This window comes from Mesoplodon densirostris, chromosome 14, assembly GCF_025265405.1.
Source record: "Mesoplodon densirostris isolate mMesDen1 chromosome 14, mMesDen1 primary haplotype, whole genome shotgun sequence".
Classification (NCBI taxonomy): domain Eukaryota; kingdom Metazoa; phylum Chordata; class Mammalia; order Artiodactyla; family Ziphiidae; genus Mesoplodon; species Mesoplodon densirostris.
In genome coordinates, this window is record NC_082674.1 from 46,126,887 (window position 1) to 46,146,727 (window position 19,841).

The 19,841-nt window shown below is 35.6% G+C and overlaps 1 protein-coding gene across 3 annotated transcripts in view; it reads right to left on the reverse strand.

Moving 5' to 3' along the window:
- The window catches only part of RTN4 (reticulon 4), a 68,025-nt gene that overhangs the window by 5,760 nt on the left and 42,424 nt on the right, over positions 1 to 19,841 (reverse strand). For all 3 annotated transcript variants that reach the window (XM_060117886.1, XM_060117887.1, XM_060117888.1), the window contains 2 exons: positions 9,182 to 9,389; positions 5,519 to 5,657 (listed from right to left, as the gene is read on the reverse strand). In XM_060117886.1, coding sequence (XP_059973869.1) covers positions 5,519 to 5,657; positions 9,182 to 9,389 — 347 coding nt within the window. The remainder of the gene's footprint in view (positions 1 to 5,518; positions 5,658 to 9,181; positions 9,390 to 19,841) is intronic.

The window sequence follows — 19,841 nt, forward strand, 5'->3', positions numbered from 1 at the left end:
ATCTCATTGAAAAGCTCTGCAGATTTTTTTATTAGATGATGGCTCCGTGGGGTGGGGAGGCATTTTTTAAGGAAAATGGGAGGAGGGTGTTTAACAGAATTTCAGAAATTACTTCAGCAATTCTGACATTTTCAAACTTTTTCTGAAGTTTTAAATGCTGAAAGTCATTTGACTTTTGACATCTTCAGCCTCATTCATTAGTATCACATTTTCCCCAGCCCATTTCCTGTCTAATTTTTCTGTGGGCCAAAGAAACCAGAAAGGAAACTGTCAAAATGTGTATGTTAATTAATGCCTTAGGAGCGTGAGGGCTAGATTTTAATGTTCTTTTGGGTCAGCTATTTCTGGAATTCAGGACTTTTTTGCTCACTTTCAGATTTCAGACTGAATTCTGGAACATTATGGTTACCGGATGATGAGACAACCATAGCTAAAAATTTTCTTATAATTTTAACATATATTTTCACTGCAAGTCACAGAACTACTGTCATAAAGAATCCAGTCTTTATCACCCAAAGCCATATGATGGAAAAATAAGAACCTCTGCCGAAAACACCTAGTCTTAGTATCTAGTAAATAAAAGTATTAGACTTTTTCTTGGGATTTGAGATTTCAAAAGGCAGAACCCCCTAATAAAGCTGAGCCTTACTCAAGAAGTCCCAAAGCTGAGCCCAGTGGAGACTGTCACATGCTTTTCTTTTATAATAAAAGGGGTGCAGAAGTAAGCGTAGGGGGAAAACTATAGCCTAGGGTTTACAGCTTAAAGACATAACTTTTAAAAACAGTGTTCTCCAAGCAGTGTCCTTAGAAAAATTAAATCACAATTTCAGGGGATGGGACCCCCAGCCCTTCCCCTTCCCAAGTATTATTTTATAGCTCCCCAGTGGTTCCAATGTGCAGCCAAGACTGAGAACCATTGTTTTAAAACAAGAGCCCCTTTCAAAGACAGCTTACACAGAAGGTCAATCACAGAAATGGAATTAAACCTTAACTCGGTGGTTTAAATTTGTTCAACTATCTTATACTAGTTTTCTGGTGGTAATGGGTTATTTAAACACAGTTGACGAGTATCACTAGGTTAAAGAAACTTATCCGGGCTCTTCTGGACTTCTCAGAGACTAATAAAGTGATATACACTAGGCTCCTCAAGAAAAGGACACATATACAGCTTTCACAGCTTAATTTTACTAGAGAACACTCCTCCTTTACTTCCCTTTCCATTCATTCTCCTCCCCTTACCTTATGTCTGGCATGCAACGTAACAAACCCACTTTAAAACAAATCGTGAGGATTGATCAAAACATTTGCCTGTGGTAAAATTTTACACTACTGTTTGAAATAAATCCTACTGAATGGAATTAGAAATATTTTTTCAGTGATTTTGCCCATAATATTTGACTAGAATTAATCTTTTGGGAAATGGATTGTGGCTCAATCTATGGACAGTTGAAATCTTTTCTAGGATTTAGAAGCTTGCAGGTAACTGCAAAAAATCAAAACAAATGGAACAATTACAGTTGACCTTTGAACACAAGAGTCTGAACTACCAGGTCCACTTGTCAGCATATTTTTTTCAATAGTAAATACTACAGTACTACACAATCCACAGTTGGTTGAACCCATGAATATGGAACGAGGGATACCAGAGGAACCGCAGATACAGGGGAGCCTTGGATGAGGAGGAACCGGGGATATGGAAAACCAACTATAAACTGTACATGGATTTTCAACTGTGAGGAGGGTCAGTGCTCCTAATCCCCACATTGTTTAAGGGTCAACTGTACACAAGAATTTAAAAGGAGAAATCTGCAGAACATGTCTTATTTTTATTTGTCCAAGTCAACCACCAAAAAGACATCTAGACCAGGCACAAATGATTAACCACCACCTCACATCAAATCTTTTCCAACAGGCCTGATGAACCTTGGGGTTTGGTTATTTCTTTACAATAACGTATAGAATAGCCTCTCTCTCACAGCACCAAAAAAATGATAATAAGCAAAGAGAAGAAAAATTTCACATGCTAAGAATAGTGGCTCTATATTTTTTAACTTCTGAGGAAGAAGGTTTCAAATAGAAGTAGCGGTGATTATGACCCAGAATCTCACAATGTAGATTATATAAATTTGAGGGCATGAAATACTTATAAAGACAGTGAGTTATAGAGAAACCTCTTTCAAATTTTAAAAAGCTATTATTTTTTAAAAGCCACAGAGCTTGATACAATGTCAATTTTCTAAATGAAAAAAGATTTATAAATGAGACTAATTCCCACTGCATTTTCTTGAAATCAGGGTGGTTTCCGTTTTCCTAGCTATGAACCATATGATAAAAGTAATCCCAATCAAAAGCTGGATCCTATAAATTTTTTTAAAACTCTGTTATTTAACAAGATCACAAATTCATCTGGAAACTGGAGAGACTGGGGCTATTTATTAGCAAGCTTTCCAAATTTAAAATCTGAATATACGGAAATAAAATCAGTTTAACAGAGCAAACTGATTTTTCCTTTACATTGAAAAAGTGAAAGAAAAAAAAAGAACTGCAAAAAACATTTTTGCTTGCTTTAGGGAGGAAGAATATGATTCTCCTGCCAACTGCTGTAGCCCAAAGGCAAAAAGTAGCAGAGTTAGAGGGAAAATAATTTTCTTTTTAAAAATGCTCTCTATATGAACAAAAACTATGGGGGATAAGAGTGGCAAATGCTCAAGGAACTCTCTCTAGAAAAAGAATACTATTAAGTCATTTTGAAAAGAGACAAGTGTTGTTTTTTTTCTCAGCTTTTCCCAATTAAGACATAATAAGCAAGTATCCTGTGTTTCTATAGTACCCTTAATTCAGTGAAAAGAAACAAATGAAATCTATACTACTCACACACAATGACATAAGGTTTAAAAGTCCCCCCATGAAGAATCACAAAGAACCACAAAGTTTATCTAGGAAGACCCTTCGAGTATATTATCAGAGGGTTTTGCATTGGGAGAATAAGACTAACACCCTACCTTATTCTTTGCCTCAACCGATTTTGAGACCTAAATGCAAAATTCATTCTAAGTGTTAATATGTTGAAACAACTGTTATTTATTTGGAGCCCTGAATGAGTTGCCATCTGGAGAAGTCACCAAGCAGCTTTCCTTGAGCTCTGGGCTTGCCAAAAACACTACTCGGGGAAAACCATTCAAAAGAACTTAATAAAAAAATAAGTTTTAAACTTAATAAAAAACTAAGTTTTTTAAAACTTAGTTTAAACTTAGTAAAAAAAATAAGTTTTATTTTTCTCTTTTCTAATCCTTAAGGAGAAAAAGTAGTAAACTACACTTCTAATGCAACTTCTTCCCCCAATATTAAGAAATAAAGAATGTTTTAAAAATATAAGAAAAACTCATAAAAATAAAGCATTCCATAAAGTAACCTATCTCGTTATGTGCCACTTCCCATTACTTTCAAATTAGCAAAATCACTCAAGGCAAGAATTTACCCAGTTGTTTCTCTCATTTATGCTAGCTTCCTCATAATAACACAATTGTTTAAAAAAAAAAAAAAAAAACCCAAGGTAATTTTCAAAAGAAATTTTAAAAATGAGATTTAACAGCAAAAGGAATTTATCTCATAAATGTAATTTATTAATAAAATTTCCTCATATTCTATTTTCAAATACCTGTGCAAATCAGATTTTAAAGGCTTTCTAAAGTATTTAATCAGTCCTCCTCTAACATTTTCTCACTTCCTTAGCCTTTGCAAATATTTCCACACCTACATAACTGTCTACACAGAGGACTGTGTATAGATGACAATAAACTCTGAAAGAACAAATAAGTATTCAACTGATTAAAGACAAGGGGAAACTTTAAATTGTAATTTGTAAAAACTGGAATACAATGAATGAATCATTCCCAGATCAATTTGTTTTCTTTTTAAACAGGTATCTTCAAGAATGCCTCTTCTCTCAAGAAAAGTGTTAAATTAGACATACATAGCTACCTTCACTGCTATACGCTGCAAACATGATGACTTTTTATTTTTGTTGCAGTTTTTATTAAGTCTATAAAAACAGTGACTCCTCAATCAAGTTTCATGATGCCTTTGTTTGAAGTCAGCCCCACCAACAATTTGTGACTGCCAAATTCAGAGATGGCCCTTTGCTGTTTGAAGCTCTGTTATCACTATTTACAGTGTTTCTTCTCAATCAACCCCTACCCGCACAACCCTCATCTTAAACTGCACTAGTACCTTCCCCTCAATAATTTTTCAAACATGTTCTACCCGAGCACTCAAGCTATATATTGTGAATACCACTTCAATAAACAGGAGCTGGTTTCTTCTAGGACCCATGTGTACAAGGTTCTATTTGATTTACTCCCAAATATTATTTGTCCCCTTTTGAAACTAATCAAACATCCCAAATGACATAACTATGATCTTTTTATTTACAGACTGACATCAGATTATTTCAAAGCACTACTACAGAATGAGTCACTAAATGCAAGCAATCTACACAAAAGATAATAATAAAAGTTAACTAAATTATTTACCATTAATATTATTAGTAACGGACGTTCCAAGCCTTAATAAACTGAGAGAAGCAAACAGCTGAAAATAATGTCCATTTACTGGCCTATTAAAGCTAAGGTATTTGTCAAAAGCATTTTGAGCATTTAAACCTATTCTGACCAGTTCAGAAATTGTTTCACAGAATCTAAAGACCCAATCATCCAATTGCTATGACATCCTTGGTTTGCACAGTAAATTGCAAACTTGTACATATCTATTGGAAAAGAGAAATTATGGTAATTACTACCACAGTACATTTCTACCCAGGCTTAGACTGGAAACAAGTCCGTCTTAAGTCACAGGCAATAATACACACAACACAAACGGCAGGTTCCACATAAAGGAAAAGCACTAAAGTCCCAGTGCTTGGGGTTCACATTACATGACGAGTTTAGTGCTCGCTTTAAATCAGTCTGAACTTTGGGGAGCTTACTTGCAAGGTGAGACTCTTAACAGCTGCTATGTAGCAAGATCCAAAAACTAAAGAAAATTCCGAAGTTTACCAACTGGTGATTAGTTGAAGTGTTTCAGAATATTAAAGTTTTTCCAGAATAAAGATCCCAAGAAAGTATAAAAAATATGAAATAGCTTATATGTATGAATGAATCACACATAAGCTAAGAAATTAAGTGCTAGACTCTAAAACAAAGTCAAGCAGATGAAATCATATCTGGTTATAACTCTATTAGATAATCTTTATTCTTACAGTCAAAACTCTCTTTAATCTTCTCACTTTTAATCCTTATGATTTCCAAAAGTATGAATTTATAACATTTTCCTTTAAAAAGGAATTGTCTTTCCTCCATCTTAAATATTTGATCAGATTCTGAATTTTGGAACCCAAGTTTACAGTAATGAATTCATTACATCTTTATCATTTACTTTAATATAGAAAATAGAATTTTACTCTCTTAACTCTGATATTAAATTCTGGGTATGCCAAAAAATGGAAAGCAAGTAAACTTACCTTCAGAGAATCAACTAAATCATCAACTAAGAAGAGGCGTCTGAGTTCTTTTATCGTGCAGTTCACATGGCCAAGAGCAGAATTACTGTACTTCTGAACCAACTCCTCAGATATAGCAACTTCAGATTCCAAATACGCCCTAGAAAACAAAACACATCATAACTGTCACTGACTGGATGATTTTCCTTGGATGTCTGTCAATCAGCAATTATATATCTGTAAAAGAGGACACTAGTAAAATATTTTACTATGGAAGCCTACTCTTTCCAAATTAAGCACAATGTAAAAACTCACCAAGCATGGGGTATTTCATTGATAACGCGGGTATAGAAAACAAGCATACGCTTTGAAATCAGACCTATCTGAGCTTGAATCTTAAGCTCTACCACTTACCTGGCTGTGTAACGTTTTGAAAGTAATTTAGTCATCCCTCTAACCTCAGTTTCCTCACTTATACAATGGAGATTATCTTGAGATTTCAATGAGTAATGTGCTTAACACAATCAGGCACAAAGAAGCACTCAATAAGTGGTAGTTATTATTATGGATTTGGTTTTTTCAGGAGGACATAATGTTATCTCATCCAGTTTTCCTATAACAAAACTTCTACTCATTTCCAAATACTATACTCTCTCAGCCTAATCTTTAGGGGAAACTATCCAATAAGTCAAGCCCCCAATTGTGAAACGGCTGCCAAAAGTCAAAAGGCAATCTCAGTAAAACACAATTGTTACTGTCCATTTAGATGCCCCAATCTATACTGAAATACAGCTGGAATTGTTAAAATTTAAGAAGACAACTGTAATGGGGGGAAAAGTCAAGTAGGCAGGAATGCAAGGAATTGTTTCATTAGTTACTGTTTCAAAGAAGCCATTTATCTTAGAGCAATCAGAAGTGCTAAGGATTCTCTCTTATCTGTTGGAAGCAACTCTTTACTCAGTCCCTCCTCAAAGACTCCCCATATCCGTGGACCCTAGTTACACTGGAAATTACAGTCCTCTTTGATAACTCCTTGTCTCATAGTTTTACCCCTGAAATATGCCCCAAATGTGCCTCCTCATTTTTTGTTTTTTGCGGTACGCGGGCCTCTCACCGTTGTGGCCTCTCCCGTTGCGGAGCACAGGCTCCGGACGTGCAGGCTCAGCGGCCATGGCTCACGGGCCCAGCCGCTCCGCGGCATATGGGATCTTCCCAGACGGGGGCACGAACCCGTGTCCCCTGCATTGGCAGGCAGACTCTCAACCACTGCGCCACCAGGGAAGCCCTGTGCCTTCTCGTTTTCATTTTCTATACCATCACTATAGTTTAAGTGCGCATTATTTAAAAATTGGAATAGTCTATCAGTGTCCAAACCAGTCTCTATCTTCTGATTCACTCCTTCAGCCAATGCCAGATTCGTTTTATTTGAGCTATACTAAATAGTGCTATTTAGGTTGAACTCAGGTGGGAATTGGGAAACATGCTACCACCTAGCTATGTAACCTTGCAAAAGGCATTGAACTTCTTTGGGTCATGGTTCCAACTCTACAAAATTAAAAAACAGACTTCCTAAATCCATTCAGACTCAAACATTCTATGATTCTATGGTTCCAACTTTTCAACCACAGCCCTCCTAAATCCTTCCAACCTTATTTCTCACTACAATGTTGTAGCTCAAACTTGAGCCATTCACCAAACATTTTTCATCTTAATGTGAAGTTTTATTCCTCACACTGTTTTCCCAATCCACACTGCTCTCCTCTCACCTCTGGAGATAGCACACCATCAGTCAGCACCATCTCAAATTCCATCCATACACGATGCCTCTCCCAACCCTACTATGTAACTCTAACAATGCTTTCTTTTGTATTACTCTTATAGTAATTACCATATCCAGCCTTGAAATATAAACATGTGTATACTTGTATATTTTTTTCTACTAGAGTATAAACTGTCAAGGACTAGGAATATATCTTCATTAGTACAATGTCTAGCATAGGACGCTTGTTATTTATTAGCCAACAAATAGCAAGTTATTATTATCAAGTTAAAAACGGTCATTCACACCTACCCTTAAATCAGCAAAAATTTATTTATGCAGCTTTAAGAAATATAGAAAAGTGGCTGATACGACTTAGCTGGTATTCTGCTTTGTAGCACTGCTTTTGTTCCTGCTGAAGACAAGATGCCTGGCCAGCAGGCCACAAGGCAGCACTCTCCGTCAATGACACCCTGTGGATATTTACATTCATTCAACTGCCATTTATGTGATATTAATGTAATACCAGCACAGTCGTCACTATTTTCCAATGACCACAGGTTATTACGTAAGAACTGTATGATATTAACTTTACTAATGTGACTGGAGAACTTGGAAAACTGTCCAAAAGGCTTATTAAATTGGCATGTTGGCTGAATTTACTTTATAATAACCATAAAAGGCCTTTGAGCTAAGGACAGTGTTTCTAAGGAAATAAAGAAAAAGAAATCACTAGTTTCTTCTAAAAGTCTTTTTAAAAAATCAAACAATATGTAAAATTTATAGATAATTTAGAATTGTTGGCTTGACTATGTTTTTATATATTTCATTGTAACTAATTAAAAATCATATTCCTTTATGATTTGTGGCATGATATAACTCTGCTATTTTGAAGTTGCAATTTCAAGTTACTGAATTCAAAGTTTGTTTCCCCATCTGTAAAATGGAGTAGTATCTATTCTCATAGAGTTTCATGAAAACCGGGAGCCTGAAATTAGGATAATAGTGGTGTTAACTGATAGAAATTGACAAGTCTGAGATAAAAGACTCATTTAAAGACATGATGAATTAGTGGCTGTGGGGGGCTGGGTGGGGAGTTACTGCAAGAGGTACTGATGCAGAGTGTCTTTTGGGTGTGATAAAAATGTCTGGAATGAGATGGTGACACTTGCACAATTCAGTGAATATACTGAAAACCACTGAATTTTATAGTATGTGAATTACACTTATCTCAATTTTTAAAGGGAGGTGAGAGTGGGGAACGTGATGAGTATATGAAGTGAGGTCAGAAGACCCAAGCTGAGGTGCGTCCACCCCATTAGCAATTGCAGAGATAATGCTACTTGTCAAAATAAGGTAAGAAGATGACGGTTTAGAGACAAGGAGATGCTGAAATAAAGGAGCTATCCAAAGGATAATACAAAAGTAATGCCTTAGGGAAGGAGAAGAAGAAACTAGATAGAGAAGGAATGGTAGGAAAAGACATAGACATGATGAGGAAGCATAACAGAAAAACATTAACATACTATTGGAAAGAAAGGTATTTCTAATATCAGATAGCATAAAAAGTAAGCAATGAAGAAAATATAACTCTCACCAATCCCAAACATGTTAAAAAGATACAGCTTCCAAAAAAGTAAAATTAGGTAACCAATACCTACTTCTAATAAATAAATGTTACTAACAAGTAGTAGAGTTAGGCGAATGATACATAAACCCAGTCTTTTCCATCATGAGCCTATGAAATGACTGTTAGGAAATCTCAAAAGCAGATGCTTTTGGTATAGGTTTTCAGCAAACATTTGCAATTATCTTTTAGCAGTAAAAAATGCATGCCTGTAACTCTACAGAGAGCAGAGTGAAGTCTCAATACTACTCTTGTTTATAGTGCTGCCAACGTGTGCCTTGTTTTCCAAACATCTCACCTGAATGGGTGGCCTTCATCAGATTTCTGGATAGCCTGGATCACACCCTTATATATCCTAAAGATGATAGTCACAGAGAGCAGGGCCAAGGCAATGTAGGCCGTTACACTCACAATGCTGAATACCGTCAATGAAAGCAGCAGGAATAAGCTGGCACCAAACACCACTCCAGTCTTCTTAATGTCTCTCCAGTAGAGAAGGTCAACAACTAAAAATTTAAAAAGAAGAAATCTGAAATTAGAACATTACTTTACCCATTTGTATTTGGCACATTTATATTTACTCCACCCACAAAAGTAAAAAAGGCCTCTAGATAAAGCAAAACCAAAATCTAAAATACTACAGAAAGATTAACTTTATAAGCTAAATTTTAACCCCCCCCAAGCTGTGTATTGGCATAACACCTTATATTGATTTCCACTTACCATAAAATATTTCTCATTCAAATCTATTTCCTACATGTCCAAGTCATCCTGGCTCTACAATATTATTAAATCTCTCAAGCCCAACACAGCAGGACACCTAATCCAAAACAAGAGGCTTCTTAAAAATCATCTTGAGGGTTTTTATCTTCACAAAATGCACGATACATATATTCAAATAACAGAAAAAGTATCTTATGCACTCACTAAAATAAGATATTTCAGTGACACAAAAATATATTTATCTGCAGAAAAATCACTAACTCAAAAAAAAAACATGCCAAGAAACTAAAACTTCACTAAAAACTACACAGATGAGTTTCACAGCTCTGCTTTTAAAAGATCTCTGAGAAACTTAACAAAATTGTAACCTAACTTGGCTATCATTAAACAAAAATTTCCTGCAAAGCAAATAACAGAGGGAAACAGCCTTTAGATTACCCAAAAAGCTATTTCCCTCTAGGAAGAGGTACATGCAATGCCATAAAACTTTAGGTATCAAAGAAAAAATGTGTTGCAGTGTTATATAACGTTTATTAATAGTAAGGAATCAGACAAAGCTTAACCTAGCAAGTCTGCTCTTGGCCCATGGACACAGGCCACTGTGGGGATCAAATAACCAGAGACCTGTGGTTTCAAGATGAGGTTATGTACAACCCAAGGAGAATTCTGCAGTGTGCCAAGGGGCTCTTGAATTCACAGGCTAAACATAACTCATCTCTTTCTGGACTGTGGACAGTTAGGGTGGGGGGAGAAATCTTACAGTAAAATAAATATGGATATACTCTCGAGTACAATTTTAAATATTAGTTCATTTTTAAGATGAAGGAGGTGACAAAGAAAAATCACATTTCTGGGGGCTGCTTTGGTCTTGATCCCCAGGTCCTCGAAGGTATTTGACTTTCCTTTACTGTTAAGGGTACTTTTGTGGGAAAAATTATGCACGTGAACTGTAAAATGTTAGATATTATTATGAAGCCCTAAATTCCCAATAGTAAATATCATTTGATTACTGATTAAGATATTTTAAATGCCCATCACAGTGTGTCGCACATAGCAGGGATTCAACAACATTTATTATGGGAACATTTATTCCATTCTCCTAAACAGGATTTGATTTGAATGCTATTAATTTAACATCCTATATATGATTTACGGCTTTGTTTTCAAATTCTGATTTCAACTATTTATTAAAGTTTTCCCTATTTCAAGTTCGCTCCAACTCTGCCGAAAACATCTACATCAGTTTTGTTCGATTCAACTAGTTTCTACTACTGTACCACGATAGTAACACAACTGCGACCGGACCAGAACTTGAAATAGTGTATCTACACTATGAATAATAAACACTGAATAAAGAAATAAAAGCAATGCTAATAGTTTTCTGACATTCAGCAAACATTCATTGAGCTGATACTGTTCAAAAAACTCAACCTGGGGCTTCCCTGGTGGCGCAGGGGTTGAGAGTCCGCCTGCCGATGCAGGGGACACGGGTTCGTGCCCTGGTCCGGGAAGATCCCACATGCTGCGGAGCGGCTAGGCCCGTGAGCCATGGCCGCTGAGACTGCACGTCCGGAGCCTGTGCTCCGCAACGGGAGAGGCCACAACAGTGAAAGGCCCGCGTCCCGCAAAAAAAAAAAAAAATATATATATATATATACAGAGAAAAAGAAAACAAAATGTCAACCTATGAAGTAACTTTAAATAAACTGTATTGCTGTGTTATGTCACAAACATGTTACTTTATAAACCACGTGGAAAAGGATTTTAAAACTTATCTACGTTTTCACTATTATAGGGCACCTAAAAGTTGACAACCTAGAAGAATGAGCAAGTAAGGTACACCACAAACCTACTTTTATATGAAAAAAACCCTCCTTTGTAAAAAAATGTCTGGTCCTCAAAGTGCTCCAAAACATTTATTAACCTTCAAAATCACTGTTAGTGATAAAAAAAAATAAATGCAGAGGGCTTCCCTGGTGGTGCAGTGGTTGAGAGTCAGCCTGCCGATGCAGGGGACACAGGTTCGTGCCCTGGTCCGGGAAGATCCCACATGCCGCGGAGCGGCTGGGCCCATGAGCCATGGCCGCTGAGCCTGTGCGTCCGGAGCCTGTGCTCCGCAACGGGAGAGGCCACAGCAGTGAGAGGCCCGCGTACCACACACAAAAAAATAAAATAAATAAATAAATAATTGCAGATATCCTCACTATTCCTTACCTTCATTAAAAACTAGTCAGTACAGGAATAAAGAAGCAGACGTAGAGAATGGACTGGAGGACATGGGGAGGGGGAAGGGTAAGCTGGGACAAAGTGAGAGAGTGGCATGGACATATATACACTACCAAATGTAAAACAGATAGCTAGTGGGAAGGAGCTGCATAGCACAGGGAGATCAGCTCCGTGCTTTGTGTCCACCTAGAGGGGTGGGATAGGGAGGGTGGGAGGGAGACGCAAGAGGGAGGGGATATGGGGATATATGTATACGTATAGCTGGTTCACTTTGTTATACAGCAGAAACTAACACACCATTGTAAAGCAATTATACTCCAATAAAGATGCTAAAAAGAAAACTAGTCAGTAAAACCTGATTATGAAATAAATGACTTTAGACTTAGAGGCATATACAACATATATTAACGTCTAACCAAATTACCTAATAAAATACTGTTTGAACAGCTTCAATGACTAGATAAGAACTATTGATAAGTAGTCTATGACTTCTATATAGATGGCTATGGTGCAAGGAAATATCAGTGACTGGGTCTCAAGAGACCCACATCCTAGTACTGGCTCTGCGTTGTATAACTTTGGATGAGGCTCTACTTCCTCTAGACTCACAGAAACTAACATGATTCACAGTTAGTACAAAGACACATATCAATCTTGCATTCAAATTCCTAGTCAGTGCGTCCAAATTAGTGAGATTTAATGCTGTATTATCTGTGCCAAATAAAAATTTAAAATATCTGCTTCCTTTCTCGATCTAGATTTACTGGGGGGAGAGAGGCTTAAATATTTTTATTTATATCAGTCTTTTTGAAATGAACCTTCCTAGAAACTCTTTCTTTTTTGGTCAAACATTATTAAAGCTTTAGGAAAACAACAAATTCATATTCCTATAATTTTTCAAGCGATCATGAACTATGTCACTATGACAACAGTATGAGAGGTGCCAAAAAAAGACTGAAAAGCTGTACACTTTTTACGCCTGAGAAATGTTTTCCAGGTTGCTGATCTACATTCTCCACATACCCCTTTATTTCCTGAGTCAACATTTACTGGGCACTTAAATTATACCAAATACTGTCTGTAGACATTACCTCTTTCAATTTTTAAAACCCTATGAGACAGGCTTTCAGACAAGAAAGTGAGAGCCAGCTCTTATATGACTGGACCCAAATCATTTAATTAATAAGTGGTAGAACATGATTTTTTAACACAGGCTTCCTATTGATAAAGCTCACACTCCTCATGTATGATGCCAAATTAAAGGCTCAGCACATTAAAGTCCTTCAAAATGTTACACATCTGCACGTATAATGAATAGGCAGAGTATAAGCAGATAATTATTACATGTGAGATGAATCATAAAGGCCAAGAAGAAAGTAAAATTAACAAGATAGGTTAATTGATAAGGAACTTGTAAATTTTAATATATATACTTCACCTACAGTTAAATCCAAAAAGGAGAAAAGAGCTCTATTCCAATATTCTTGACCTGTATGTTTCCATAGTAGAAAACTATAATTAATCAAGCTGTTGAAAGCATCTTTTAAGAACCATGTGAATCTGATTAAGAGTGTGGTTTTCCCAGTAGGCTTTCCTATTGGGAAGAGAATACCCTCCCTGCTAGCTTAATATTTACATACAGCTGATAGTTAAAATTCTGATGCTTTGAGTATAATAAAGGCAATTTCCCCAAAGTTGATGATATGGGAATAGTCATCTATATGATCCAAAAGTATACAGTGACTGCAGCCTAATATAAATCTAACTGCATGAAAGTACAGTAAACCATAACCTACTGCTTCCTTTCCACCTATTAAATGGTTCCTAGAAATGAGATCTTTTCAATAAATGGAAGAGCTCTGAAAATCTTGTATGCAAGTCGATACATATTGTATGAAAATACGTAAATAGCTATACAAGAGTTCTCAAAGCAGATACCATGAGTCTTGTGGAAATAAGCCCCAGGGATGCCCTGGTGGAGGCTTAAAGCACAGAGGAGGAACAAAGGTTAAAAGAGTCAAGAGAGACAGGACAACTACGTACCGATAGGCACATGTAAGACAAAAGTAATATTTCCTAGAATAGGAAGGTCTGAGAGGCAATCTATACTGTTATCACAGTCATTGTGCAAAGTATAGAAGGATTTCAATCTTTTTTTGTAAAGGAATTTAAGAAATTGCTAGTGAAGCTGTAAGGATGAAAAAATATTAGTTTCTAGCCACCTTAATTGACACTCACAAATATTTCAGGTCTCAGATTCCTTAAATTGGTTTAAATGAAAAAACTTTGGAAGATTAAGTTTATCCAGGATTGTTGATTCTCAATGGAGGGAGTCACAAAGTTTTATTAAAACCCTTTCTGAGGGCTTCCCTGGTGGTGCAGTGGTTGAGAGTCCACCTGCCGATGCAGGGGACATGGGTTTGTGCCCCGATCCAGGAAGATCCCACATGCCGCGGAGCTGCTAGGCCCATGAGCCATGGCCGCTGAGCCTGCGCATCCGGAGCCTGCGCTCCGCAACTGAAGAGGCCACAACAGTGAGAGGCCCGCGTACCGCAAAAAAAAAAAAAAAAAAAAAAAAAACTTTCTGAGAAATATATTGAAATACTATTGCTTCTAATATCCATCAAGAAATTTATATCCATTAGTTAATTTAGATGTTTGCTCAATAACAGGCAGACATCACAAGAAAAGAAAACTACAGACCAAGATTCCTTATGAATACAGACAAAATAATCCTCAACAAAGTACTAGCAATCTGAATCTAGCAACACATAAAAAGGATTATACACCATGGCCAAGTGGTATTTATCACAGGGATACAAGGTTGGTTCAATGTATGAAAACCAATCAATAATAACCATATTAAAAGAATCAAGGACGAAACCCCACTTGACCATCACAACTAGACACAGAAGAAGCATCTGACAAAATCCAAGACCCTTTCATTATAAAAACACCTGACAAAGTAGGAATAGGAATGGAACGAATGTCCTCAAGCTGATAAAGGTTATCTACAAAAAACCCACAGCTAACATCATTCTTAATGGTGAAAGACTGAAAGCGTTCCCACCCACTAAGGCCAAGAACTAGGGTAGGATATCCCCTCTTTCAACTTCTATTCAACACTGTCCTGGGAGTATGGAGGCAGGGCAATTAGTCAAGAAAAAAAATTAAAAGATATGCAGATTGTAAAGGAAGAAATTCAACAATCTCTATTTGCAAATAACATGATGTTGTAGGTGGAAAATCCTAAGAAATCCACCAAAAAGCTACTAGAACTAATGAACAAGTCCAGAAAGGTTGTAGGATAACAAAAAAAAAAAAAAAAAAAATCAATATACAAAAATCAATTGTATTTCTATACTAGCAACAAACGGTCTGAAAATGGATTAAGAAAATTCCATTTACAATAGCATCAAAAAGAGTTTAAAAAGAGTGACTCAGAAACTGAAAACTACAAAATATCGGAAACTACAAAATATTGTTGAAAGAAATTAAAGAAGACAAATAAATGGAAAGACATCCCATGTTTATAGATTAAAAGGCATTATTATTAAAATGGTAATTGATCTACAGAGCAATTTCTATCAAAATCCTAGCTGCCTTTTAGCAAAAACTGACATACCAGTTGCAGAATTCCTATAGAAATGCAAGAGATCCAGAGTAGCCAAAAACAATTCTGAAAAACAACAAAGTTGGAGAATTCACACTTCCCCTTTTCAAAACTTCCAACAAAGCTACAGTAATCAGTTTGGTAGCTGCAGAAGGATGGACAGTTAGATTATGGAATAAAATGAAGAGTCCAGAAATTACATTTACATTATGGTCAACTGATTTTGACAAGGATGCCAAGACATTCAATGGGGAAAAGAATAGTTTTTTCAACAAATGATGCTGGGACAACTGGATATCTAACTTCAAAAGACTGAAGTTGCATCCATACATTACACCATATACAAAAATTAACTTAAAATGGATTAAAGACCTAACGAGTTTAAAGTACAAAACTTAGGAGAAAAAAATAGGTATAAATCTTCATGATTTTGGATTAGGCAATGGTTTCTTACATATGTCACCAACAGCAGAAGCAGTTAAAAAAAAAACAGATAAATTGACCTCAATAAATTAAAAACTTTTGTGCTTTAAAGGACACTATCAAGGTGAAAATTCAACCACAGAATGGGAGAAAATATTTACAAATTAAATATCTGATAAAAGACTTGTATTCAGAATATATTAAAAAAACTTCTTACAACAACAATAAAAAGACAAACCAATTAAAAATGGGCAAAGGATTTGAATATTAATTTCTACGAAGAATACATACAAATCGCCAGTAAGCAATGAAAAGATGGTCACATCGTCATTAGAGAAATGCAAACCAAAACCACAATCAGATACCACTTCAGACACACTAGGATGGCTAAAATAAAAAAGATGGACAATGACAAATGTTGGTAAGAGTGATGATGATTGGAATCCTCTTACATTGCTGATGGGAATGTAAAATTCAGCCACCGTGAAAAACTGTTTGGCAATTCCTCAGAAAGTTAAACAGAGAGTTACCATATGACCCAGCAATTCCACACCTAGGAATTTCCACCCAAAAGATTAGAAAAAAATCTATGTACACAAATGTTCACAGCAGCATTATTCATAATAACCCAAAGAGGAAACAACCCAAATGTCCATCAACTAATGAATAAACAAAATATTCATACAATGGAATATTATTGGGCAATAAAAAGGAATGAAGTACTGATAACATGCTGCAGCATGGATGAGCCTTGAAAATATTATGCTAAGTTAAAGAAGGCAAACACAAAAGGTTACACAGTTGTATGGTTCTGTTTACATGAAGTGTCTAGAATAGGCAGTTCTACAGAGGCAGAAAGTAGATTTGTGGTTGCCGGTAACTGGGAGGAGGAGAGATGGCGAGTGACTGATGATGGGTTTAAGATTTTTTATTGGTGGGGGGGATGAAAATGTTCTGAAATTAAATGATGGTGATGGCTGCACAATTCCATAAATATACTAAAAGTCAATGAGTTGTATGTACACTTAATTTAAAAAAAAAAAACTCATTTTAAACATGTTTCTCTGCTAGGTTGTAAGATCCAGAAGACAGCATTTTATCTTACTACCTACCACATCTCCAGAGCTGAGCACAAAGCCTGAACCAACTAAACCTTCAATAAATATTACTAATTGATTATAATGAATGCACACTTAATGCCAGTTTAAAGCATGCACTAATCCTAATTATTCAAAAAATGTTTCTGTGCTTTGGATTTAACATTTGTTTTATTTAAACTACCATCAGATATCCACACTTATTAAGTAACAAATAGCAATGTTTTCAGATAATTTATAAAACAGTAAATATTGTTTTACAGGCTTGTCTCTCCTTACTAGACCCTGAAGGGCTGCTAAATGCATTTCATCTTTATATTCTCATTACCTGCTTCATTAATATTTGCTGCACTGTCTGAATAGTGGTCAGATTAAAATGTTTCTATTCCTAAGAATAATTAAAGACTATAATATTTTCAAATTAAAATAAAGGACATCTTTAAATAAGAACTATAGGGTCACTAAAATGCTAACTTTGGATTCCTCTGTAATCACTTTGTTAGTTCTGTTTATGAAGGAAGAGTTCAATGGCCTCTTTATTCTTGAGAAACCAAAATTAAGACAAAGGGCTCGTACAAGGAAAATTTAAACCTTCATGGTTCCTGAAGTTTCCTTCTACACTGCAGAATGAAGTGTTAATCATACAAGGCAATCTACTGTGACGTAAACTTTATTCTTAAATAAAATGTTCAGGAAATATTCTTTTTAAGATCTGAAATTAATCTAACCATGCTTTTTCCTCTTACAACAATGGAGGATGCTTATGGATTATTAAATAATTTTGATCAATTTAAACAAATTTTTGTCACTTAGAAAAAAGTGATTTATTCCCTGCAGTGCTTCCCCACTTTTGTTTTCCAAATGAAAATGTGAAAAATCTTTATTTTGATAGTGCTTTAAGCAGTAGCAATTTATCAAACTAAAATTTTAATTTAAAATAATTCAATACACTATCATCTCTTATTCAAAAGAAACACTTCTGGCCCAATGCAGAGTAAGACGAGTTGCCTACATCTGGTAATCATAAACTGTCATCTGTCATAGCTAAAAATAGTGCCAGCCTTACATGCAGGAGCCATCCAATTACGTTTTGCCTCAAATCAAATTCTTACTATAGCTCTTTCTTGAACAGCCTGAAGTCAGGTTTCAGTTTTTAAATCTTTTGTCTGGGTGGAAAAAAACATTGAACTAGGTGGTCCCCAAAATACTGGGAGAACAAGGAACAGCTAGCAGTAAAATGCCTACTTCCTAAGCAAAAGCAAATATTAAGTTCTCTCTAATAAAGTCAGGTGAAGAATGAGAAAGGGAGAAAGGCAGTTAAAAAGGAAGTTAATAAATAAATATATGAATATTAGAATGATACTAAATTTTCAGTTGTTATTTTTCATAACCATGGTCTTTATATTAATAAATATGTATTTATTAGAAATCACAATCCTTAAATCAAATTCTTCCCAATTGCCAGGAAAAGTGACTAGAATTCAGAGTTGATCATTTATTACCACATAGTAAGCATCTTATCTCCATATAATAACCAATCACTTGGCTAAAAAATGACAGGTGAAGGTCCACAAAAATATCTGTGCAGAGCGGGAGCTTAACTCTTTCAGCAAACACGGTAAGAGGAGCTTGAGTCCTATTTCTTCCTTCTAGTTACCATCATGTAAAATTAGAAAAATGATAGCCACCTAACAAGTTAGTTGAAAATGAAAGGAGATTTCACACATGGAAATGCTTGATGAATTAAACACACTAAATAAAAGTAATGTCTGAAGAGATAAAGTGAAGCAGGGCAATCAAATATTAAATACGATGCTTAACTAAGCTCTGATTTTTTAAAAGGTGAGTTCAACTTTCTCTGAAAGCACTGCTAACTTGGTTTCAGTTAGCAAGTTTCAGGTTGAAGGATACCTAGTATTGCTACAAAGTATCTCAACCAAATACCTGGCAAACCAGCATCTCTCTTGGCCATCTCTCCTCATCCTGTAGCTAGAGTTTTTAAAAGATACAATTTCAGGTCCTTGTCTCTTTCATCACTAAAGCTTCCCTGTCTTACTTCTGACAACTTTACAGTATGTTGTCCATTTCAACAACCACACACCTAAGGAAGAAACATTTTACATAAAACTACTATAAATTCTATATTTGCCCTTTCTATAAGAATTTAGTAATCCCCTATTCTGAGCAAGGAACTGTGCAAGTACTTTATATACATTATCACTAATCACAACAACTCTATAAAGTGTTTATTATCTGCACTTTATACATAAGGCAACCGAGGCTTAGAAGTATTATTAAATAAATTGTGCAGGGTTACTGATTGAAATTCAGGTCTGACTGTGAAGGTCTCACTCCTTCCATCATACCACATATTTTGTATTTAAAGGAATTTATCAGTACTCAAGTTTGCTTTTTACCCTACTTGAGGATTCCAAATAGTGTTTCAACCCCAATTTAAATAATTGAGAAGAGAGAAGTAATTAACTAACACCATGAGCAGAGTTATATACACAGACCAGTAAATTCCAGGAACATAGATTCAGTAATAGGAGTAAATCATGTTCTGTTCAAATTGCAAATCGTGGTTCCTAGAAGCCATCTAAATTGTCCCTCTGAAAATAATAAATTAAAACTGTAAATAGCTATAGATAGATAGATATTAATAGATAAGACAACACAAATCAACCACAACACAAAACTGCAGATCTTCCTAATAATGTAGCATTTTGTATGGTTAATGTTTTGAGTGATGTTGGAGAATTACTCCAAAAGAGATTGACAGTCCAATAGGCACTTCAGAACAGAATATCTGACCTCAAAAGATTGAGAAGCCACGAGGAAAGTCATTAAAACCCTTGAACATTTTTGTAAAAGGA